The 25,878-nt window shown below is 50.9% G+C and overlaps 1 protein-coding gene across 1 annotated transcript in view; it reads right to left on the reverse strand.

Moving 5' to 3' along the window:
* The window catches only part of TDRD9 (tudor domain containing 9), a 95,069-nt gene that overhangs the window by 52,847 nt on the left and 16,344 nt on the right, over positions 1–25,878 (reverse strand). Inside the window, exons 2-12 of the mRNA XM_075530830.1 lie at positions 21,646–21,752; positions 13,041–13,138; positions 11,725–11,946; positions 11,133–11,255; positions 9,336–9,416; positions 6,478–6,642; positions 4,985–5,088; positions 2,645–2,709; positions 1,689–1,743; positions 1,350–1,434; positions 533–590 (exon numbers count right to left, since the gene is read on the reverse strand). Coding sequence (XP_075386945.1) covers positions 533–590; positions 1,350–1,434; positions 1,689–1,743; positions 2,645–2,709; positions 4,985–5,088; positions 6,478–6,642; positions 9,336–9,416; positions 11,133–11,255; positions 11,725–11,946; positions 13,041–13,138; positions 21,646–21,752 — 1,163 coding nt within the window. The remainder of the gene's footprint in view (positions 1–532; positions 591–1,349; positions 1,435–1,688; positions 1,744–2,644; positions 2,710–4,984; positions 5,089–6,477; positions 6,643–9,335; positions 9,417–11,132; positions 11,256–11,724; positions 11,947–13,040; positions 13,139–21,645; positions 21,753–25,878) is intronic.

Raw genomic sequence — 25,878 nt, forward strand, 5'->3', positions numbered from 1 at the left:
CTCATGCTATTAAAGCAGGTGCGTTGTCTGCCTGTCTGCTGCCCCAGCACAGTCACTGCCCCTTGGCCCAACCCTAGCATTGCCTGGCTACTCCTAACTGGCCACATTAAGACAGCATCTCTCGGTGTGGCCATCAGTCAAGGCCTCTGCCCGGCCACACACTTTCTCCCCAGGCCCTTCCTGCTCCCTGTGCCCCTGCAGCGCAGCCCTGCATGGCTGCCTCTCCCCACTGGAACAGCGCCGGCCTGGCAGCCTTTCACTTTCAAACCCTCCCAGACCACACGTGCAGTGCAGCAGGGACAGAACTGACCTGCCCCTCTCCACCCCCACTCCCTACTGGTGGCCTCAGTTGCAGAGTTCCCTGTCCCCAGGGTCCCCAACATCCTCTCTGAGCCACTTTGCCCCAACACTGCCCTCTGATGAGTAGAGCAGGAAGAGGTCAGAGGTTCTATGAGCCCAGTGGGCTGTGGGCTGAACTCTCTTCTTGGGAGGCCGAGGGGGACAATTCCAGAGGAGTAAGAAGTGGCCTTACCGTATTTGACATCCGGAACTGTTACAGAGCTCTCAGCAATGTTGGTGGACAGAATAACCTGTCAGACGCCAAGCAAATGACAATGTCAGCAAAAGTTCACCAAAAGCTTTATACCAGACTCAGATCTTAATATCTGTACAAAAACGCAATTTGGTGGGGAGGAGGAAGCTTAAGTTAAGTCTCAGAGATGTGACCTGCCCAAAGTCACACAACTTTCAATGCAAGGACAAGACTCGAGACCCAGGTCTGTCAGCCCCGAGTCCATAAGCATGAGCTGCACCTCACACCTCGCCCGGAGGCTGCACCCAGCACAAACACCAGCCACACGCACCCTGTACAGCAAGAGCCAAATGCAGGGTGTCGGAGTCTGGTTGGTGGAGGACAAAGTCTCATGTAACCAGACAGACAAGATGACGGAGGCTAGGGTCAGGGAGATGCTGAGGGCTGCAGTGCCCTGGCACTGCCCACTCTTGTAGCTCTGGCCCCAGGGTAATCCTAGGTGTGACTTGTCACCTCAGAAGGTGGTATGCGCATACTGGGTGAGATGAGGATAAATCCTCCCACATCAGGGCTTCAAACGTGTGTGTGTGTGTGTGTGTGTGTGTGTGCTCACCACAGTCCCCCAAGTGGTTCCAGGGACACCAGAATGGTCCCCAATGTGAGACCTCCCCAGCCACACAAGCTCAAGTCAAAGACCAACCTTATGCCACAGCAGCTGGACGTCTATAGGCGACTGCCACCAGCAGAGGCCTAGAGGGAGCACTTCTGTAGGCGGCCCTACCCAAGCTGCCCAGAGCCCACCTGTGCCGCTCCCTACCTTTCTGTACCCAGGCACTGGGCTTAAAAACACATTGTTCTGCTCTTCTAAAGTCACGCTGGAGTGGAGAGGGTAGACCTGCAGCCTAAGGAAGAAGGTGCCAATCATGCCATCTCCACAAGGGGAGGAGACAATGACCACTGGTTGGGATCACAGAAAACGGAACAGGTGCAACGCCCTCTGCGGTGGTGTTGTAGAGGGGTGGGGACACAACATGCCCTCTAGATGTGTGTGTGTGGAGAGGGGCAGGGGGCGGGGGAAGACAGGGGGTAGGGCTAAAGAAACCAGCAGCGCCCTCTGGTGGGCAAGCATGGTCACAGGGCCCCTGAAACAACGCACCTTTTGTGAACCATATTTGTGAGAAGTTCGTGCATGTAGTTTATTTCACCCAGACCTGCAGAAGAAAAAAAGTGAGGCAGAAAAATGTTGATTACTAAAAGCAAACCATCACATTAAGGTTTGTTTTTCTCCCCGCAGAGAAGGCCTTACCAATTCGTTTTGACTTCCGCTTCCTAGTAAATGAAAATTGTACATAAAAGAGCACAATGATGTTCACTAGTTAGCAGTCACTTAAAAATATAATGGAAACTTTCCTCCAGGATTTTCCTTTTTCTCACATATTCCAGATTTCTTAAAATGACCACAAAAAATCTTTATAACCCAGAAAATTAGTTTTAAAATTGTGGTCATAAAGAAATGCTACATTTGCCATTGGATTCAAAAGCTATTTATAAGTGTATAAAATCCATGGGGGGCTCATCACGAATGATCAAGACATTGGGGGGGCTCATCACGAATGACCAAGATCTGAGCAACAGCAGTTAGTGCCCTCGAGAAGCACGGGTTACATCTGAATTCACAAGAGAAGATGACAAACTAACCCAGCCACGAGGTGTCACTGACACAGATTAACCATTCACGTCCTGGCTTCAGGTGCTCTGGGCCACGGCACCCCAGTGGCAGGAAGGCTTTCCTGAGGGAACCTTAAACGTGAACTGAGGATGGTTAGCTCAAGGGTAACCACGTGCTGGGCTTCACAAAGCCCGCCCTTCATTGAGGACTCTGCAGGTTGTCAAGACTGTCTTCAGGTGAAAATGGAAATTCCTCGTGGTTAGTAAGAAGTCTGTGGGGGAAGTACCAAGGTACCAAGTTCCAGAGGCAAACACGAAGACCCACATATCCAAGGGCTCAGCCTAGGCAAGTCGCTGCTTGGGAGACCACTGCCCCTTGGGGCTCCTTGACTAGTGCTCCCCACCCCTAGCCATCCGTCCCAAGCTCCAGCAACTTGCGCTTACCTGGCAAGAAGACCAACACACTGCTCCGCTCTGCCATGAAGTGGGAACCTGACCAGCCCTCGCTCCTGTGAGGAAGACACAGGGCACCCAAAGTCAGGCCAAGCCCCTGCAAGCCTTCATGCCCCGCGAGGCCCAGACCAACGCACAGCCTGCAAGTCTTGAAGTTCGGTCACGTTAAGGCCTACTGATAGACACTTAAAATAACTAAATGCAAAATGTAAACTTTAAGGAGTCCTAGCCATTATCAGAAAGCATGTTTATAATCCGCTTACTTCTCGGGAAAACCAGACCTTTGCTTGCCCACAAACCCAGCAGCTCTGCCTCCTGCCCAGCCCTCTCCCGGGCAGCTGGCATCACGGTCCTAAGACATACAAGCCCTTCTCTTTGGGTCCCACATTCCAGATGGAGAGATGGACAAGACACAGGTCAACAACTAAGGTACCTCCAGCATAGCAGGAGACAAAATAGAAGCCATAGGGTGACCTGAGAAAGAGCCAGGGGGCGAGGGAGGCACACTAAGGACTGGGGAGGGGAGCAAGAAGGTAGTGTGGAAATATTCCACCCAACACTAGAGGCTGTGCTATGGAAGGGGGTGTCACAGTTACTGCAATAGCAGGGGGTGCAGCTTCTTCTTGGGCCAGTCCACCCTGGGCTTGCGGGGAGACCACCATAACCACACAGACTTGATTTATGGAGGGACCAGGGACACTGGGAGAGCAAGGATGGACACTTGTGCCTCACGGTCTCACCCAGGAGGATGCTGCCCAGCCCGTGGAGAAAGGAAGTCCTCCAGTGAGTGAAGGCTAAGCATGAGACAGACATGGGGCTGGGCCCGCTCTGACCGATGGCAGGCTGATGACAAGCGGGTGGGATGAGGCATCTGAGGAGCTCCTGGAGCAGGCAGCCCTGGAGGGACATCGCCACTGAGGGCAAGACATCAGCCAACAACCTGTTGGGGTTTCTTCATGTGCACACTGTGACCATGAAGACTCTGCCTGTCCAAGGCCCACCGGCTACCAGCACCGCTGAGGAGCAACCAGTGGTGCAGGGTCAATATCAGGGCTCCAACAGGGCACCTTTCCGGGAATAAACAGGCCAGCTGAGGGCAAGCCAGGCACCTGGCTCTCGCCACCACTGAGGGGCAGTGATGGGTTCTCATGAGCAAAGATACGCACTTGTTAGATGGCACTAGCAAAGATGTCCCTTGAGGACTAAAGTGCACTCGACCCAAGCACAGTGCTCTTAAGGGCCTTACAGCAGGGGCAAGCTGGGCAATGACTGAGGAGGACCCCAGGCATTCGCACGACGGCACCGATGAGAACACAGGCGCACCATGCACGGCCAGACGTACAAGCAATGCTGTCTTAGTACAAGTGCAGCCAGAATGCTCCTTCCAAGAGAGGAGGGCAGGCTTGGTTTCAGAGATGTAGACATGTGACCAGGAAAGGCCTGTTTCTGGAGAAGGACATTGTGCTTGCTGAAGCAAAAGGGCCCGTGGATGCAGCAACAGGCTCAAACACAGCAACCACTGTGAGGGCGGCACAGTAGCAACAGTGGCTCCCTCCACTGTCCACAGGGTTGCTATGAGTCAGAAACAGCGGCAACACTGTTCAGGGGGAGGAAAAGATTGTATGATGTCTGAATGTAGACAAATGTACCGTGGGAGGGAGAACACGTGTATGAGTGTGTGGGTGTGCATTGCAATGTGTGTGCATGAGCATGTACGGGTGTGTCTAAGTGTGTGTCTGAGCATGCATGGTTGTATGAGGTGTACCGGTGTGTGGGTGTGCATGCGTGTCTGCATGTGCAGGTGTGTAGGTGAGCATAAGGGTGTATGTGCGTGAGCAAGTACGAGTGTCTGAGTGCATGAGAGTGTGTGGGGGTGTAGGGCATGTACAGGTGTGTGAGTGCATGAGAGTGTGTGGGGTGTATGAGAGAACGAGAAGAGGGGTGCTACAAGCTCCGAGAGAAAAGAAAAATAAAGCCATCCAAGCACTCTAGCTCCAGCCGCTCCGCGGGGCACACATGCTCTCTCGCTGTCCCCAGTCTTTATAGCTGTGGTGAATGAGCCTAGGAAAGAGTCAGTAACACAACTGACCAGGTCTCCATGGCTGGGACAATGATCACTGGCCATAGCCCAGCAGACGCCTCCAGGGAGCGGCAGAGAAAGCTGAAAGCGGCTCCCGGGGCTCCTGGGTGGGCGGCTGCACCATCACGGAGCCCCACTGGGCCTGGCTACTGCTCCCTCTACAGGAGCTGGCCAGCAAAAAGAGGCAAAATACGAACCTGAGAGAAGCCCCAATGTGTCCACACTGAAATAAACACATACCGCCAACTTACCCACTCTCCTTCCCATCCAAGTCATCAAACATCTGAATGAGGGCGACGGCCACCTTGTAAATGTCTTTGGAGATCACTGGCTCCTCTAGGAGGTGAGGAGAAAGCTGGAAGGAAGAAGGAGATGCTGGAGGCCTGGGGGCTGCTCAGGTCATCCATCCCATAGTCAGCTACCAAGATAAGCTGGCACCTCGCAGGACCTGGTGGAGCAGGGAACCTGACACTGGACGCATGGGTCAAGCTGTAGCCACATGGAGGGATCCCTCAGTATCAAGCACCCACCTTGGAGCCCTAAGACAGAAACAATAATGTAGGGACACCCAGCTTTGGCAATTGTGAAGGATGCAGCAGAAGGCACCCTGGTCCTCCTCGGGACAGCAAGTGCGGTCGCCGACCCCTTTCCCCAGTGTGAACTTAAAGTAAAATAAGCCAGCTACTGTTGCCAATAGTCCCTTTCTCACTAGTATGATAATCCCAGTGTTTGTCAAAATTACCTTTACTTAATCAGTAGTTTTGAAGAAGTGCTCCTGCTAAAACACGCCCTTTACCTGGAATAACTGTCTACTTTATCCAAACACCTGAGGGAAATAGAGCAATGGCCAGCAGCCTCAACCAGCACCCCCCCTCACACACACACACACACACACACACACCCAACCTGGAGAAAGCGCAACTTCACCCAGTCATACCTAGGAGTGCTTGGAACCCAGGCCTGATATGCGAGCTGCTTTTTGTTTTGTTTTTTAATAATTTTATTGGGTCCTCTTAGAGCTCTTTATCACAATCCATACATCCATCCACTGTGTCAAGCACTATGTATATATGTTGCCATCAATTTCAAAATGTTTTCTTTCTACTTGAGCCCTTGGTATCAGCTCATTTCTCCCCTCCCTGTCTTCCCCACACTCCCTCCCTCATGAACCCTTGATAATTATAAAAATCCCCCCCCCTTAATATACACACACTTTCAAAAAGCCTTGAAGCCACCAACTCAGTCCCCTTCACACCCCTGGGGACAGCCACCACCAGAAAATGAAACAGAGCACCCCAGCAGTTTCTGCTGCTACAGGGCTTGCACTCGGTGCAGCCACTGTGAACAGGAGCCGGTGCATCCCAGGGAAGCAAAGGTGAGGCATACACGTGTGCTCACTGCACCGGGAACAATGGGTCCTCACTGCCTTACACTTGTGTGCACCCACGTGTGTGCATGTGTCTGACTGCCACTGCTGCAGTTGTCATCCCACTTGGAAGGGTTTGTCTTTGCTATATTAACAAGGGTGCAGTGTGCTTGCAGCCCATCAGTCTTCTGAGCTAGAACAGAGGTGAAACAAGCAGGCACGCAGAAGGAAGCGGGAAACCAGCTGAAGAGAAGAGGAGCACCCCCCAGAGGTGACAGGCAGAGAGTGCCCTGGACTCACCACTGAGCGAATGCAGTCCGGCTCTGTAAAGCCACCCCACTGTTACAGGTGCACCAGGACACGGAGACACCAACCTACCCTGCTGTGGTGGATGTGCTCCAGGTCATCCAGGTAATACTGCTCGATCAAGTGGGGCTTGCCCTCCACTTCAAAGATGTGTGCGGGCTTCATTTTGTTCTGAACAGGGACCGCAAAGTAGTCGGCAAACTCTTTACAGTTGATGGTGGCCGACATCAGGACCACCTGAAAGCAGAGGAAGGAGAACCCCTGAAATCAGCCCCCATCCCAGAGACAGACTTCATTTCCTCTGAGATCCCATGCTTTCAGTTTGTCCCCTCCAGCCCAATAAGGTTTGAGCACGAACGAGGCCTTGATTCAATCTCTAGAGAAGCAGCAGAAGACAGTTTAAAAACTGCTTTTAAGAGATCAGCTGCTACAATTTGTATTCAATTCTGAGGGGGAAATGGAATGATGAAGATTGTGGAATTGTCCCACACACGTTCTGGAGCGCCCTCACATTGTATCGAGTGCGTGAAAGCCCATCTCTACTAAAGCTACCTGGCTGTGGCTGTGTTTGTTAAGTGCCATTGAGTCAGCTCCAACCCATAGCGACCCGGCACTCCACAGAAGAAAGCAGTGGCCCCTCTCGCACCATCTGTACAACTGTTGTTATGTGTGAGCCCGTGGTTGTGACCACGTCCTCAGTCCACCTTTTTCGCTGACCCCTCCCTTTACTCTAAGACACTTTGCCTCAGAAGCTGATGTGAAAGTGAGCAAATCAATGGAAGACGAGTCTCAGAAATGAAGGGCGGGAGACCCTGAAAAGCAGTGCTTCATCCTACCAGACAGTCTGTCACCACAAGTTGGAGCCAATTCAAGGGCAACTACCCCCCACCTCACCCTCACCCCACCCAGGACAAAGGGGGCACGCACGGTGCCAAAAGCCGGGATCCAGGCATGAGTGGTGGTGGTCGTCCAGCCACGACCCAGAAGGCATTGCACTCCAGGATCAGGGCCCCTCATCGTGGCCACAACACTAAGCAGGCCATGGCTATGGCTCCCCACCGGCACCCACAATGGCGAGCACCCTAGTCCGGGGGCTTAGGGAAACAGGTGGAAAGCCAGGGGAATGCCTCCATGAACTGATGAAGCCCAGGGAGAAAGTTTGGCGGAAAAGTTAAACTAGCATCAGCGGCACTGGCCAGGAGGCATAGACAGTGGAGAGTCTCAGAGTTCATTCTGTCTGAGGTAGGAAGATGCTCCAAGCAGCCACCTGTAGGCATGGCTCCAGGGGTCATGCCTTTTGTCTGGTTGGTACAGACTGGATACAGGGGAGCTCCCTACTTTCTCATGATGCCACCCCATCCCCACCCCCTTGTCCAACAGAGCAAGCACACCCAGCCTGTGCCAGGGTGGACTTGCACAGGGCCTGGCTAGCTACAGCTGGCAGGAGGCCAGTGGGGCAAAGAGGAAGCTCAGGGACAAAAGGGTGGCTGAAGGCAGGAAGGAGGGAGCCTCACAGCCCCCACTGATAGCAACTCCCTTTAATGCCCCAGTGAGCAAATTTTGAGCATTTAAAGAACTTTTTATAATCCTGTCTAGAACGTGATGTCAATTTCTTGGTCCAGATACGTGCACCGTTAAAGTGCTATAGTTGGCAGCCAGGCTGCCGTCCTGATTTTGAGGAAGTCATGAAGTTACTGAAGGGCACAGACCATTACTACTCATGCACCTGGTCCAGACCACCACCACCCCAACCTCCCCCACTCCCTTGGAAAGCATCCTTATCTCCCTTATCAGGAGTGATTCTAAAGATGATCATCAGATAAGGCCCAACATGAACTATCTTCAGTGCTATTAACTTCCTGTCACCTGGGCAACAAGATCACCCCTGCTGACTGACCCACAAACCCCACCTGGCTGAGCACCATAGGGTGAGTGTCCCACCTTGTGGAAGGGGGAAGTTGGGGCAGGAAATCCCCTAAACAAATAAACTCATTAAACACTTGAATGCACGTTCACTCATGATTTAGAAACCAACTGTTTTCCATCACGTTTGTGCCTTCAGTACAGTGGTTACAAGTTGGCAGTTGGAAACCCTCAGACACTCCAAGGGAAAAAGATGAGGCTTTCTACTCCAGTAAAGAGTCTCAGTCTCGGAACACAGGGGCAGTTCCATCCTGTCCTCTAGGTCTCATGGACTCGCTGGCAGGGAGTTTGGAGTTTTGGGTACAGTTCTGTCAGCTGTCCTGTAGTGTAACACACACTCCATTCTCTGCCACCTTGGGAAGATTGTTCCCGAGAGCCCCTTCTTGGCTTGGCTGAGCTGACCTCCCTTCAGACTTGATCAGCTCCCTTCTCTACATGGCCAACTCCATTCTTTGGCCTGACCCACCCACATCACTAAGGCAGCAAACAGTGCATGAGCAGTTCTCAGCCTTCCATGTGCCTTAGAGTGTGCTTTCTCAGACAAGGCTACACATGCACTTGTGTCCCTGTATATTATGGTCCTGGCCCAAACCAAACCCACTGCCATCACATCACACCCATTCCCATTCACAGCGACCACAGCAACATATCACAGGGTTTCCGAGGCTGTCAGTCATGCCAGGAGCAAACAACCCCATCTTTCTCCCATAAAGCAGCTGGTGGGTTTGAACCACTGACCTTGAGGTTCTCAGTCCAATGCTTCCACAACACCCTCTCATTAGTGTCACTGGGTCATTTTCTGCAGCCTGGAGAGTTTTTACCATTTCATGCAGAATGGTAACCCAAAAGCACTGTGCACGTGGGGAGAAAAGCATACCGCTCGCCTGCTTCCCAGCAAGCTCTGGGGCATCACAGGTTCAGCTTTCTTTACTGGGGTAACGAAACACAAAACTACACAACAAATCCCAACCGTGAACATTTCCGTTAACTCACAGAATGGAACATACCTTCACAAAACGTGAATTTGTTCTTAAGAGTTTGCGGACCACCAACAGCAGGAAATCCATTTCTTCAGTTCGTTCGTGCACCTGAAGAGTAAGGAGGGGCATCGGTGAGCAGGCAGCCTGCTAAGCTCGGGCCACCACTGCCCAGTGACACTCCAGAGATACAGTGAGGGTGCATAGACATCACTGTGCAAACCCAGACCAGAGGTGCTCCCGTGTTAGCCTGACCCAGAACGTCTCGAAGCCAAGCATCCTTCACAGACAGAACACAGTGTGGGACTACCAGGTCCCACTGAGTGGAAGCTATCAGGGTCACATGCCACCATGGCTCCCAGCTTATGAAACTTTAATTTTGTCTTGCCCTCTCAGAGACAAATCATCACATAACACCAAGAAAACATTTGAACCACAGAAAACACTACACTTCTTTGCAAAGATCCAGTCACGTTCCCACTTCCTGCTTCCCCAAACCCCCCATCCCACCCCCAGTAATTTAAAACCGGGTCAGTCCATAAAAGATGCTAAGCATGTGGGCTCAGGTTGACCTGGTGTCAGAGACTGACTCAGCTGGGCCATGATCAGTGTCTGGGCAGCTCTGCCTCAGGCCTCCTGACATGCTGAGAGGGCATGCCCAACCATGGCAGGTGAATCCAAGGGGGGATGCAACCCAGTGAATCCCACTGATGCCTGATGGGTCTAGGTGGGGGTCCCCAGGGATTTAGCCTGCAACACCTTGATCTCATGAGAGAGACATGAGCAGAGAGTGGGTCTAGGGCCACCGGGAAAGAAGAGCTGGAAACAGCGGGAGTCCTTTGTATCTGGATGCCTGTGCTGGGACCTACCAGACCCAGGGGGAACTTCATGCCCAGACACATGGAGCGCTCCAAGGAACACAGAGCCCTCGGAGGCTGATAGCAGGCAAAACCTTCCTCCTAAACAGTGAGCCCACAAAGAGCAGCAGGCCTGCCTGAGAGCAGGCACCTGAGAGGGCTCCCAGCCTCCTCAACTGTGAAGAACAGGCGTCTTAGATAAAGCCATGCCTTTCTGGTATTTCTGTTACAGGATCACTCACTCCAGAACTAGACAGCTGTCCATGGTTTGACTTCAGACCAATCTCACAACCCGCTACAAACCCCACTGTTTTGCAGATGTTTATAACCCCCCTAGAAACCAGTAGGACTTTGAGAGACATCACTAATGAGGCTTCCAACCCAAGAGAAGTGGCTGACGCATATTCAATGCTCCTAGGAAAACAACCTCCATCCCCAGCTTGGAGAACTCATTTAAAATATAAAAGCAAGACCAGTTCAATATTCCATCCTTACGGAGAAAACCCCTGGAGGGTGGGTGGGTGGGTGAGTGAGTGAGTGTATGTATGGTGTATGATGTGCAGCGCTGGCAGGGCCCACCACAGCAGCAGAGGGTTTCCACATAAAGGTGCAGGTACAGGGACCCTTTTTCATTATTTCCTGGTGTTTGTAAACCACTGCGCTCATTGATCTGCACAGAATGGAAATCACTGTGTGAAATGCCTGCAGCTAACACACTACACCACAGAGCAGCAGACTCTCAGCAAAGCAGCCATGCACAATATGCAAGTGATGAGTGAAAGCTGTGCTACAGAAACATCTTATTCACGAACACAGGTGCAGATCTTGGCCCAGGAGCTGCAGTCTGCTGACCCACGGGCCCTTGTCTCTGGAGTCCCACCGGGATCGCAGCAACAAGGCCGCAGAGTAAGAAGCTCACTAGGGCCAGTAGGACCCTGGGTGTGCACTGCACTACGCCACTCTGACTCACTTCATCAATGAAGATGTGTGTGAACTCCATCAAGCTCTTAGCACTGACAATCTTCTGCAGCAGGACGCCGGTCGTCATGTAAGTGAGCTTGGTGTCCTCTGTGGCTATCTTCTCAAGCCCCACCTGCCAGGAACAAAGCATAAGACAGAGGAGGGCCTTGCAGGCCTTGGGGCACCATCAACCTCCACACAGCTGTGTCCATGATGGGAGGTGAGGAAAGCTCCTGTCTATCATGAAGCAGAGGGGACAAATGGACCTGGACATCCCTCCTCGCTGGAGGCGTGGGGGGAGGCCATGCCCTCTCTAGCCATACCACCAATGTCACTCTAAGGTCAAAACAACAGGGTCTAAAGACACCGTTGAGCCTGCAAAGGCTTCACTAAGGGATCAACTCTCTGAGCCTGGGGGCGCTCACTACCTCAGCCCCAGCTCGAGTGGGAACGGAATCAAAGATATTTTCAAAAACAGTGCTTCACATCTTTAAAATGGCAGAGAGATTTTGTGATACAAGCCACAGGTTCCCTTTAGCCCTTTAACTTCTGATAGGAAACAGTGTGGCCTACCATGACCTTTGGCGCTGCCCGGGCCTCACCTGGTAGCCCACCACGCCGCCCAGAGGCCAGGAGCGCTCCTTACTGATCCACCGGGCAATGCTGCTGGCCCCGATTTTCCGGGGCTGTGTGACCACGATGTTGCAGTAGGTGGCGTGCTGGATGCAGTGGTCCAGGAGGTACTGGGGGAGCTGCGTGCTCTTCCCACTGCCCGTGGCCCCATGGATGACCACCACCGAATTGCTCTCTATCAGCGAAATGACCTAGAATTTAAAATTTGTAAAGCTCTTTCAAAAATGCCACGGAATAACACTGACTGGCCACCTCACCTGTGTGCCCCAGGCCAGTGCCCAGGGTGGAGGAGAGGCCTCAGGGTTCCTTCTCCAACCACCTTTCAAAGCTAACTCCTCTCCTGACCATCTGACCATCACAGGAGGGTGAGAGAGCCTCGGGTAACTAGAGGCAGCGATGGAAACCTGGATGCAGCCAAGGCTCCCTACAACTCAGTCTCTTTTTTGGACTCTTCTCTCAGTCCAGTTGGACTTCTACGCCGCTGGCTACGCCTAAACATGTTTGACTAATTTTTTGTGAGGAGTGCATGTAATTCAATTGAGAAACATGAAGGCGCAGCTCTCTGAGTTCCTGCACTCAAGTGCCCTCAGAACTCAGCACAATGCTCCTGACAGTTTGACAGCTCACGGCCATTGTCTTGTCCAAGCACAGATGACAGGTGCTTTAAGCCTCCACGCTGAGTTTCCCCCCCCCCCACTCCTCCCAGACATGCTCCAGCACTGGATATGCTCAGTGGAGACAACTGAATGTGAATGCTGACCTCAGGTATAGCTACCTACTCTACCAGAGCCGTGAACCGCCCGCTGTTAGATTCTCGAACAGTTGTGGTGCTTGGATCTGAAGGTGCTTTTTCCTACTGGCAGACTTAACACAGATTTCCAGACACTGACTTTCAAGCAAGTTTGAGGCACAGCCAGCCTGCTGGTCTACCTGACTGGCACCGTTAAAAAACTGTATCAAACTGCTTCGTCAGAGTCCCCCAAAAGCCCAGCCCAAGGGGGAAGGAAGCCCAGCAGGCTCTGGCCTGCAGACTGTGAGGGAGGAAAACTCATCTTTTGTAACAAGAAGTGATGGGGAGTGGCTTTGAGGGCAGCTCTTGGGGTAAGGGCCAAGGCTTCTTTGCAGACATTTCAGAGGCAAGATGAGAGGCTTGGTGACAAACTCAATGTCAGGTGGCCCAGTTAAAAGGAAATGGTGGGCTTGGCCACAAGCTTCCAGGCCATCACCCCTCACCCCCACTGCCCCCCGCCCAGGGCACTTTTATCCACAGGGTAGCCAGCATTACCTCTTCCTTACACCGAGTTATAGGCAAATCTGGGTATTTATATGCTGTCTCAGGTATGCAGGTCACATTGCTTAATTTAGCCAGTGGAGGCCTGAGACCTGGAGGTAGACAAAACAAACATTGTGTCATTTCTTGTCTAAGAAAAGGCACAGTCTTGATAAACAATCTGGAGGAGAAAACAACGGGATCGACAGTTCTGTGGGGGACATGGGAGAGGGAGAAAGGAAGTGGTGTTAACAAACCCAGGAACAAGGGAACAAGTGATACAAATCGGTGGTGAAGAGGGTATAGGAGGCCTGGTAGGGCATGAGCAAGGGTAATGTGACTAAGAGGAATTACTGAAATCCAAATGAAGGCTGAGCATTGATAGAGGGACAAGAAGAAAATAAAAGGAAATAGAGGAAAGAACTAGGAGACAAATGGACAGTTATAGAGGTCTAAATAAAGGCACATACATATGTAAATATATTATATATGAGGATGGGAAAATAGATCTATGTGCATATATTTATAGGCTTATTATTAAAGTAGCAGAAGGACATTGGGCCTCCACTCAAGTACTCCCTCAATACAAGAATACTTTCTTCTATTAAAGTGGCATTCCATGAAGCTCACCTTCCCGACACAATCGCTGAAGACAAAGCAGGTGCATAAGCCAATGTGGTGAAACAAGCTGATGGTGTCCAGCTATCAAAAGATATAACATCTAGGGTCTTAAAGGCTTGAAGGTAAACAAGCGGCCATCTAACTCAGAAGCAACAAAGCCCACATGGAAGAAGCATATCAGTCTGTGCAATCACAAGGTGTCAAAGGGATGAGGTTATCAGGCATCATCAGAACAAAAACTCCTATCTTTGTGAATGAGGGGGAGTGCAGATCGGGGACCCAAGACCCATCTGTAGGCAACTGGACATCCCCTTACTGAAGGGTCACAGGGAGGAGACTAGCCAGTCAGGGTATAGGGTAGCAGTGATGAAACATACAACTTTCCTCTAGTTCCTAAATGCTTCCCTCATGCCCCCTCACTATCATGATCCCAATTCTACCTTACAAATCTGGCTAGACCAGAGGATGTTCACTGGTACAGATAGGAACTGGAAACACAAGAGAATCCAGGGCAGATGATCTCTTCAGAACCAGTGGAGGGAGGGTGGGTTGGAAAGGGGGAACCGATTACAAGGATCTACAACTGATTACATGGACAACAGAAATGTGAGTGAAGGGAGTAGGTAATATATGACAAAATAATAAAAATTTATAAATTATCAAGGGCTCATGAGGGAGGTGGGGACGGGAAGGGAGGGGGGAAATGAGGAGCTGATACCAAGGGCTCAAGCAAAAAGCAAATGTTTTGAGATGATGACGGCAACAAATGTACAAGTGTGCTGGACACATGGATGGATGTATGGATTGTGATAAGAGTGGTACGAGCCCCCAATAAAATGATTTTTAAAATTTTAATGCGTATAAGAAAGAACAAAATGTTCTAAAATTGATTGTGGTGATGATTATACAACTCTTCTTGATATGACTGAACTATTGAATTGTATGAGGTGTGGAATTATGTGCCAATAAAACTTTTTTTAAAAAAAGGAAAGGCACAGCAACCAGTCCACAGTTCTACCTGACTTCGATGTACATGCGCCCATGACCCTGCAGGCACCCCTTGCAGCCCCCTGGTCATGGCACTATGCTGGGTATCCATGCTGCCACAGTCTGGGCAGAGCATGCAAAGCACCCATCACATCGTCACCTTATGCCGCAAACAAGGAAAAGCACATTTGTATTTACAGCTTCCACGATGCACCAAACCCACAGGCTACAACTCTCCTGGGAAATGTTTTTACTTTGGACATAATGTACTCTGGAGGTACCCTGTCTCTGAAATTCAGTGCCAAGCCCTGTCCCTTCCCTGGGACTCCCCCCTCCCCACACCTCCCTCTGTGTCCATCGCATGCCATAGCTATCCACCATCTATCACTGAGTGGGGTTCTCCTCCCACACCAGGTCACCGTCAGGGACATTTGTTTGCAACCTGACAAGGAGATGAACCAGCCAAAGACTCTCACCTGAGGCTCTGTGTCCCTCTGAGGCACTGGTGGCCTCTGACCAGGGACACCTCTCTGGTTCCAGGCTGGGCTATTTCTGGACTCTCTGGCAATCTCACCCTGACTCCACGATCTCTCAGATCTTAGGGGCCCTGCTTCCCTTTGTGCTGCACCTGCTCCTGGGGGCCCTGAGGCACAGGAGCTAAAGCACCATCAGAAAGGTGGGGAGCTGGAGCCAACCGGCCACTCTTTGGGAAGACACAGGGAGTGTGTCTATGGAGACGCATGGCCCCCAAGGCCCATGGGTGAAGCCGTGCCCACCACATCCCTCCAAATCCTTCTCCACTAGAGTCCTGACCACTACCATTCCCCCTCCTCGAAGGGCACACCCAACCTCTCCCAACAGCAGCCACGTGACCGAGGGTCGCCCACATCAGGCATGCACAGGGCGCACACACACTCAGAGGAGTACACACAACACCCCACCCTCACCGCTGACAGGCTGGCCACCAGTAACAGGCCTGATCACCTTTCCACATAATGCGGGGAGAAGAGGCAGGTGCAGGAGAGGAAGGAAGGGGCCTTGAGAGGAGCTCTCAAAGGAGAGAGCAAGAAGGTGACGGAAGACATGAGCAAAGAGGGGCAGGCAGGTGTGTTTTCTGACGAGTCGTCCAGCCTGGGCTTCCAGGGCCACTATTCCAAGTGCAGCCCGTGGCCAGCACTAAGGGGACTTGGGTCACAAGATTACTCACATGTTGCAGGCTGCTACTTAATAAGAGAGAGGAATTTCACAAGAAAAACCCCCAGAAACCCTTGCAGTGCTGTCTAGCCCACGGTCCTTCCTATACAAACACTCCCTGACATTTTCAGGTCACAAGCTGGAGCTACCCCCACAGGGCACTCATCAGTTCCCTGCTCCCCCATCCCCTGCTGGCAGCAGGCAGTTTCCGCTCCAGTTCACTCTATGGATCAGCAACCACCCAGAGGGAGGGACCACCGAGTTGTCAGAGCAAAGGGCCTGGATTAATTTCTGGTCAATTCACCACCACATATAGAAAGGGAAATCCACTGAGTCTCTAGCTCAAAGATGCCACCTTCCCTTTCACACTACTTCTCCACCTGAGGTTACTAACAGCAGCTGGGGAAACAAGGAACCAGAGACCTGGCTAGTTTCTCACCTCTAGCCCACTCCACAATGTCACCGTCCACCAAACAGCAAGTGTAACCCACAGCTCAGCAATCGGGAAACCACACCACAGAGGATGAGTTTCTATTAAGAGTACTTTAAATTTGGAAATGGGTAGTGGGTGATGTTTGCATAATTAATGTCACTGAATTGTCCAAATGAAAATGGCTAAAATGACCAGTGTTTTGTTTTGATAAATATATATATACACCTTTGTGTGTGTATAATAGTTTTTATAAGTGAGTATTGCATCACCTCATATAAATAACATAAAAACATTTATTTTAAAGGCAAGACAATGTAAATGACAGAAAATAAGTTTAATTATTATATTACTGATTTAACCCTAAAATTAAATCTTCAAAACAGCTAATTATATAGCTCTTTGCTCCAAGCACGGGTGGTATTCTAAATATAAACTTAGCTTGAAGGCCAGTCTACACGGGTGCTATAGTTTATTGTGCCAGCCTGGCCGCTAAACACAAGTAGGATTAACTGAGGGGCAGAGGGATAAATGGCTCGGTGAGCCTCACCTTGGTTGTTCTGTGCCTCAGTTTAAAGGGTACACTACCTGTGGGATGCCTAGCCTGTGGACTGTGTCACTGTAAGTTGAGGTCCCTTTAAGTCCACACGATTGGAATGTTCATCTCTGGAGCTGGGGACTGACAGTTGATGACAGTTGGTGACCTACCTTGCTGTTTGCTGCCTGGGTATATATAGCCCAGCTCTCTCTACAGAAGGGGACTGGCAACTGGCAGCTCTCAAAACGTGAAGGACTGCTAGTGTCTCACTGCTTTATAATTTAACTGTTAATTTCTTGTATTATCTACCTGTATATAATTTAACAGTTTATTTCTTGAATTATATATCTATCTTTATAAATATATTTATGTATATATAATTACTAGCAATCTGGTTTGTCTCTCTAGAGAACCCTGTCCAATACAACGGGGCTCTCTGAAAGCCAGCACACAGACTATGGGGCCATGGGAGTGGAGAGCCACCACCAGGACTGTGAGCTCGCTGAGTGCAGCGGTGTCCTGAGAAGCTCTGGTGGCAGGGAAGCGCCCGTTGGGCCGCGAAGCAGGCATGAGATGAAGCCTCTGTGATCTACAAAGTCCACAAAGTGTGTGCGCTTGGATTTCCATTTGGAGGCCATTCATGCATACATGAAACAAGACTTGCGTCGCTCCAAATCCCCAAGCCCTTGGCACCGTTTCCCCTGCTGAGCGAAGGTGCTGGACTAGAATGAGCTACCGGGAGCCAGCGTGGTGTTCACAGACACATGCTAGGAATATGCACTTGTCTATTAGCCGGTGGGTGTGGCGTGATCACAGAGTGCTTGGGGGAGGGAGGTGGGGCAGGGGACAGAGTAGATAGGAGGAAAGGATAGAAGTAGAGGTCAAAGGGATGCCAGGCAGGTTCCGAGCCACCTACCGAGAGACAATCAGAGTGTCAAACAGTTAGTGGAAACATGGAATTAAAAGAAAATGAAGCCCCTTTGTGCATGCTAACACTGATCTCTCTTCTTTAACATTCCCAAGCACTCAGAACCCTATGTGGCTCCTCTTCATCCTTCTTGACCCTTCCATCCTATGCCCAAGGTGCCCACACAGCAAACCAGTGTATCCGCCCCTCCACCCCTCACCCTCTTCTGCTCACTCCAAGCAGAACCCTCGGGTCCTCCAGTCCATTCTCCACACAAGGACTAGTGCTCCTTCCAAATCACAAGCCTCATCCTGGGTCATCCCTGCTCTCTCCACACCTACCTGAGAAGCCCTGTGGCCTCAGAGGCCCCCACTGTTCTACATATTAAGACAATCATTCTCAGGATGGGCCATTTGGTCATGGCACTGCTCAGGCCTCAATGGCTGCCAGCCTTATCTCAGATCTAGTCCTGGCTCCCTGTGGCTGTGGAAACCAAAGCCACACACAATGGCTGAAACCACAGCAGGCATTCCCATACAGCTCTGGAGGTCAGCTGGCCAGGGTGTGGGCAGAGCTGGCCCCTCCCGGAGCCTCTGTTTCTTACCTTGTTGCATTGGGTTGCTACCTGCCTTCAACATGAGGGCCTCTGTTGGCCTGGCCACACAGCTCTTCCCCCATCTGCCCTTCCAGCCACCCTCTTTACCAGGAGCCTCGTGACCACAATGATCCTGACTGGCTAGCCCCGAACAGCAAATAGTCCCAGAGCAAGACGCTACCTTGATCACAGCTGTAACACTGAAGGCTCTGGGGACTTGAACATGAATGTCTTTGGAGCCAATGGTCAATGGATCACAATGACAGGCTGTGCCCAGGGCCACCCACAACCACTCTCTGTTCTCAGCCCTACTCTGCCTAGAGGGTTTGTCCTCCACTTCAGCTCTATATTTTCCTGATCCTGTCCCCATCCTAAATCTGGCTCACGTGATCACACAGTTGGCTTCTTGACACCTCCCTATGTGGCTTCATGACTTAGCCAGGATCTGCACGAGAGGCCTGATTCCTCCGTGCCAGTCACAACCTCCCTACACATACACCTCCATGACATGAGGTCAGTCAGGAATGCGCCCTGCACGTGGCAGGAGCCACCACGCATCACAGGCCAATGTGCCACGGCAGTTGCTCACATCCAGCTGCTCCTCACAGAAGCAAGCCTCGTGGCCTGCTCCCAGTCTGCAGATGGTGGTGCCTGTCTACACGTGCCTCCAGGCCAGTGCGTGCATGTGACCGGCAGGGCGATATCTGTAACTGAGTACAAGGTTCCCCTACACAGGAATACTGGAGCAGGACCATCTCTGTGCAGCACACAGGGCTAACAGAGCTGCCAAGGGTCAGCCACCAGTGAGGACCCGGCCTCACTGAGGAATGTGTACCACAGACAAGCAACAAAGGCACAAGTTTCCTACATTCACAACCGGCTGCTTCTCTGTGTGAATTACCCCTGTGCAATAGTGTGCTGGGTTATTGAGGCAAATTCTGCCCACAGGGGCAACCAGAATACAAGATGAAGCTGACACACATGACAAATGCTGAGGGGGATGAGACAGGCCCGCATGCTACACACATGGCAAACGTGAGTCTGAAGAGTGCAGCCAGACTCAAGCTTTGCTGCCATTGCCACTGCTGAGCACCACGGAGCCTGGGCCCCTCACAGTGGCCCCACAGGACCAACGCAGATGGCCTCATCCTTCTCCTAGGGAGCGGTTAGTGGGTTGAACAGCTGACCTCTCCATTTGTAGTTGAGTGTTTAGCAAATGCACCACCAGAGCTGGCAAGATTACAACCTGGAAACCTCTTGTCTTGGCTTCTTGTTTTGAGTCAGAACAGACTGGACGCCAGACCACACCAGAGTGGGGGGTGGCCTTCTAGCATGATAGAGCTGGGGTTTCCCAGATAAACGGATGGGAACTGAGGCCTATTTATGAAGTTAAAAATCTACAGGCGCGTTCAAGCACGTGCTCAGATAACCCCTGCAGAGAAATCAGCTGCACACTCACAGACTCCAAAATGAGAACAGCACCCCACCCCCACCCCACCTCGGGAGTTGGCGCCTTCTTGCTGTCCATTGTAGAAATCCTACACAGGGTCACTAGGAGTCAGGGTTTACTCAATGGCAGTGGGTTGGGTTCTTTTCAGACTTTATTTAGGATTTTCTTGTACTATATTTGTTAAGGAGCCCTGGTGACTTAGAGGGTTTCAAGGTGGGCTGCTAACCACAAGGTCAGCAGTTCAAACCTACCAGTTGTTCCTCAGGAAAAAGATGAGGCTTTCTCCTCCAATAAAGAGTCACATATTTAAAGAGCCCCAAAGGGGATCAACTGGGTGGTGGTGATTTGGTGAGGTTTTGGACGTTTACTTTCTTAAAAAAATACTTCTATAATATTTCATTTTAATAAAAACTTTTAAGTAGTTTGAAGTAGCAGTCAGGCAAGAGGCTGTTAATCTTCCAAGGAGCAGGCATTTTAAGAACCAAGGTGAGTAAAACTTTAACCGACCATCTAACACACCACTGTCACTGAACTGATTGCAACTCCCTCTAAGAAAAACTGCCCTTGCGGGTTTCTGAGACTAGACAGCCGTACTCGAGCCAGAGTAGCTGGTGAGTCTGAACCACCAATCTTTTTTTTTAAATCATTTTATTGGGGGCTAGCACAGCTCTTATCACAATCCATACATACATACATTGTGTCAAGCACATGTGTACATTTTCATTCTCAAAACATTTTCTTTATGCTTGAGCCCTTGGTATCAGCTCATTTCCCCCTCCCTCCTTCAACTTTGATAATTTATAAATTATTATTTTGTCATGACTTACACTGTCCAACGTCTCCTTTTACCCACTTTTTTGTTGTCTGTCCCCCAGGGAGAGGGTTATATGGAGATCCTTGTGATCAGTTCCCCCTGCTACCCAACCTTCCCTCCACCCTCCCGATATTGTCACTCTCACCACTGGTCCTGAGGGGTTCATCTGTCCTGGATTCCCTGTGTTTCCAGTTCCCATCTGTACCAGTGTACATCCTCTGATCTAGCCATATTTATAAGGTGGAATTGGGATCATGATAGTGGGGGGGGGGGGAGGAAGCATTTAGGAACCAGAGGAAAGTTGTATGTTTCATCATTGCTACACTGCACCCTGACTAGCTTGTCTCCTCCCCGCGACCCTTCCATAAGGGGATGTCCAGTTGCCTTCAGATGGACTTTGGGTCTCCACTCCCCCTCTCATTCACAATATGATTTTTTTGTTCTGGTGATGCCTGATACCTGATCCCTTTGACACCTCGTGATCGCACAGACCAGTGTGCTTCTTCCATGTGGGCTTTGTTGCTTCTCAGTTAGATGGCTGCTTGTTTATCTTCAAGTCTTTAAGAACCCAGAAGCTGTATCTTTTGAGAGCTGGGCTCCATCAGCTTTCTTCACATTTGCTTATGCACCCGCTCTGTCTTCAGCAATCGTGTTGGAAAGGTGGTCATAATGGAATGCCAGTTTAATAGAACAAAGTGTTCTTGCATTGAGGGAGTACTTGAGTGGAGGCCCAATGTCCATCTGCTACCTTAATCCGAAACCTATATGTGCACATAGATCTATTTCCCCATCCTCATATATATATATGTTTGCATATGGACATGCCTGTATTTAGACCTCTATAAATGCCCTCTGCCTTCTAGTTCTTTCCTCTTGTCCCACTATCATGCTCAGTCTTCATTTGGGTTTCAGTAATTCCTCTCAAGAACCACCAATCTTTAACTACTGCGCCACTTACCAGAGGCTTTATGGATTCCTGGGGTAACCAAATTACTGCAGCTCTTAAATACTTTGAAGAACTGAAGGTCTGAGCATGCCACTAGCCCAAACCCACAACCGCCGAGGATGCAGAGGTGCCCCTCACCTGGCCCGCTGCTGGGCTGAGCACTGCCATACTTGTCAAGCTCCTGCGCTTCCAGCTGCCGGTACTTGCTGATGTACTCCATCTCTGAGCTCTTCTGGCTGAGGGGCCTGCAAAGGGCAACAGAAGTTAAAATGCCACCACCAAGTGGCCCAGCAACTCACATGACTAGAGGGATTCCCAACGATGGTGCTGACAAGATGCCATGGGCCTTCACCACGTTACATACACCCAGTCGGCACATTCGCACACACCTTCTCCGGGAAAGACGAATGAAAACAGCATTTCACCCTCCAGGACAGCAAGCGTAACAAAGTCCAACAAGTACTGGCCGGCGTCTAGATCACCAGGGGCTAGGGAGGGCACGTGGGCAGGATACCTACGCTGAGCACAGTAACATCACACCCTCCACACCCTCCTTAGAGAAACAACTAACTGCACACGAGACAAGGAATCACACTCAGAGACCCACGTCACTCAGCACAGCCTGGCAGCACAGATGTCATGGTGAGGCCTGTGTGAGCCTACAAAGCCTCTACCCCCTGGAGCCTCTCACTCGCCAATAAACATAGGGCAGCTAAAGCAGGATGAAACTGGGTAGGGACACAAAGGGCTCCACAGAGGGCAAGGACTTCCCTGCCATATCCACAGCCGTGGAAAGGAGCCCTGGTGTCATGGAGGGTAGGGTTCCGCTGCTAAACTCTAAGGTCGGCAGTTCAAGACCACCAGCTTCTCCGTGGAGAAGGGGATGCAGTCTGCTTCCATAAAGATCACAGCCTTTGGGACCCTCCACTCGACAGCAACAAGTCGGGTTTTTATCAAAGTGGAGACCTGACGAAAGATGTCTAACAGCAGGTTAGTGACACTATTGTAAACCCAGAACAGGGCACCAGGGTAGCCTGTCAACAGGGTGTCCTGGCTTGTAGTTCTCTTCCTAAGAGCCAATATAGGCATTTAGCAGGAAAGGCAACAGCAGTGCCCTGTGCATTACACACTATCCATTAGTTTAGTGATAGGCCCATTTTTAATAACGTCCATCTTCAACGCATTGTTGTAAGAAAATGCTGTACGTGACTGATCCTTGAACTCTAACTCACTGTAATAAAATGCATTTTCAGATTGTTTCCTGTGGCAAAACACCCAACATTTGCCATTCTAACTACTTTTATGTAATACGTTCATGTTATGTAACCCTCACCACTATTTCCAATTTTTTCATCACCCTTAAGAAATACTCAGGCCCCTATACATGGTGACTCCCTTTTCCCCTTCCTACCCGCCCGTAAGTGCCACCAAGGTTCCTAAGCACAGTGACCCCATGTACCGCAGAAGGAAACACTGTCTGGACCTGCACCTTCACAAGCCTTCCTGTATTTGAGTTCATGGTTCAAGACAGTCACATGTCAATCCATCTTGTTGAAGGTCTTCCTCTACCAAGCATGATGTCCTTTTCCAGGGACTAGTCCCACCTGATAACATGGCCACAGTACCCGAGGCAAAGTCCTGCCATCCTCACTTCTATGAAACATCTGGCTGCACTTCTTCCAAGACAGATTTGTTCATCCTTCAGGTAGTCCAGGGTGGTCAGTATTCTTCACCAACAACAGCAATTCTTCTGTCTTCTTTATCTATTGTCTAGCTTTGAGGAGGTAACTGAAAACACCATGGCTTGGGTCAGGCATATCTATTCTTCAATGTGGCATCTTTGCCCTTTACCACCTTAAAGAGGTCTTTGCAACAGTTTTACCCAATGCCGTAAGACCTTTGATTTCTTGACTGCAGCTTCCATGGGCATTGATTCTGGCTGCAAGTAAAATGAAATCATTGGCAATGTCCATATTCCTCCACTGGCCCACCTGTGTAGCCACTAAGCTGTGGCATCTCTCTAATTGCCTGTCTCAAGTACTCAAGAGAAGCGAGACCAGGCATGTGTCCTTTGGTGTCTGACTTACTTCACTCAGCACACTGTCTGTCTTCAAGGTTCATCCATGACACAGCATAAATGCGAGCTCCATTTCTCTCGAAGGAGACATGTATTGCTTTTTGTGTCTTAAGTTTCCTACGGCCTGTTTACCACTAGGTCATCGTCCTGCCTGCAGTCTCCCTGATGCGGGCAAGAGAAGGTGAGTGGGGTCAGCCTTCACACCAGCACTCTTCTAAGCACTGGGGATGAAGCTCTCAGCAAACAGACCACCCTCCTGGAGCTTACAGACTGGGTGGTGACGAGAAATCAAGCCAGCAAGTGGGCAGTGTTCTAGACAGTGACGAGCATATAGAGGAACGCAGAGCAAAGGAGGCTGTGGGGTGGGGGGCTGCACGGTCAGTCAGGGGACACATCACAGTGAAGGAGCCCCGCGGGAATCCATGGAAAAGTGTTCCTGATGGAGAACAGGAATGGGATGAACGAGGAGGGGGCCGAGGGCAGCTCCTGCAGAGGCCCTAGCAAGGGAGCTGGAGGAGATGAAGAGGCTGTCAGAGGGCAGAAGAACCGGGGCCTGCAATGCATGGCCTCTGCTCTAAGATGGGCTTTGACTCAAGAAAGAATGGTACCCAACTCATTCAGGATCATTGTGACCATGGAAAGAACGGGGCAGGGGGGCAAACAATGGAGGGGGGGTGGTCTATGATCAGAGACAACAAAGAGAGCAGCCACACAGGGGGAGTGGGGATCTGTGGAATAAGAGACTTTCGACGTGGGGTGAGGAAAAAGTGACAGGAGCGGGTCCGAGGTTCAGGGAAGATCAAGTAAGCCCACAGCCTTCCTTGTCCCCGACAGGAGGGTACAAAACTTGGGACACCAGAATAGCTGGTGAAGCTAAACGGTTAATGGGACCAGCAGACCGAGGAGGCTGGCTGGGAAAGCTATGGCACAAAGAATCATCTGATGTGGCCTTCTAGCCATAACCTTGGTAACTCCCACCGAATGACTGGGTGGGGACCATGCAGCCTAGGGGTGCTGCCTCTTTTCCTGGAAGATCTGGGCAAGATGCTGACAGGATTACAAGATACCATTAACAGGGTTCATTGCAATTCAAGTACAGACTTGAACCACAAAAGTGTGACTGGTCAATTTTTCCATCCTGCTGAGTATAAAGGGGCATCTGAGAAAGAGGGAGGGGACTCTCAGTACCAGCAAGAGGAGTCTGGACCCCACGATCCCTGCTCCCTGAAACTGCTTATTCCAGGAGACAGGGCAGCAGCATGAGAGCAGGCCAGCCTACCACTGGTTTCCTGCCCATACAGCAAGAAAAGCCAAGTAGATGCCCAGGGCGTCCATGTGTAGAAGGGGATGCCTGCCTCCCCGCACCTAATGGGGAAGTCAGGGAGCATTAGTGCAGAGCACTCCAGCTGAGGCGTATAGTTAACAGAGGCTTACAGCACAGTGGTGAGGCCAGGGGAGCCACAGCTGAGAGACTGAGGACCAGAGAATGGCATGCCTCTTGGCTCAGTTAAGAAGTTTTGACTGTACTCTGAGTATTTCTGACCCTAAATTATAATCTGTAAATTCCAAGTCATGGGTGTTGTCTGTGAATTCTGTGATCCCAGCACAGAAGCACAGAGTACCTTGGGAAGAGGAAATGTTGTCAGGATTGGGAAGGATGCCGGGTAGAGGCAGATCTGAGGGTAGTGATGTTGAATTGGATTGTCCTCCCTCCTTGAGAAGTTAGAAAGGGTCAGATGCCACCCCACCCCCCTTTTTAGAGTAGCTTCCCTTCTTCAGGTTTCTTCTGACCTGAACCCTACCCAGTCCCAGTCCCTCCGTGGACCTCCACAGACAGAACCAGGAACCCCCAGGGCACTACAGAGAACCCACATCGACGGTGGGAGTGGGCCTACACCCAGCACCTGGAAAGGCCTTCCAAGTCCTCTCTCAGAGGCAGGAAGTGGACCCTCTGCTCTAAGCTGGGCACACTCATTTTCATTTCTCTTTTCTCCATTTCACATCCTAGCCCACAAGCATCATTGAGGCAGTGGCAGCACTGGGCCCAGTAGGAGCCTGACACTGAGGAAGAGAGGCTTCTCCTGGCCAATGCACTGGGCAGCTAGCAAACAGCCTCCTCAAGCCATCAAGCTGTAGCTCCTGAACTCCCCCCTGGGCCATGCAGGCCCTCCATGACAGGACCCACACAGGGCAGATCCAAACAGCATCTCAACACTCTGAAAGAGAACTGCTGGGGGAAGCTCAGCTCCCAAAGCCCGACTGGGCTTGCACCCTGAACAAAACTTGGTCAACTG

This window comes from Tenrec ecaudatus, chromosome 14 (assembly GCF_050624435.1).
Source record: "Tenrec ecaudatus isolate mTenEca1 chromosome 14, mTenEca1.hap1, whole genome shotgun sequence".
In the NCBI taxonomy this organism is placed as follows: domain Eukaryota; kingdom Metazoa; phylum Chordata; class Mammalia; order Afrosoricida; family Tenrecidae; genus Tenrec; species Tenrec ecaudatus.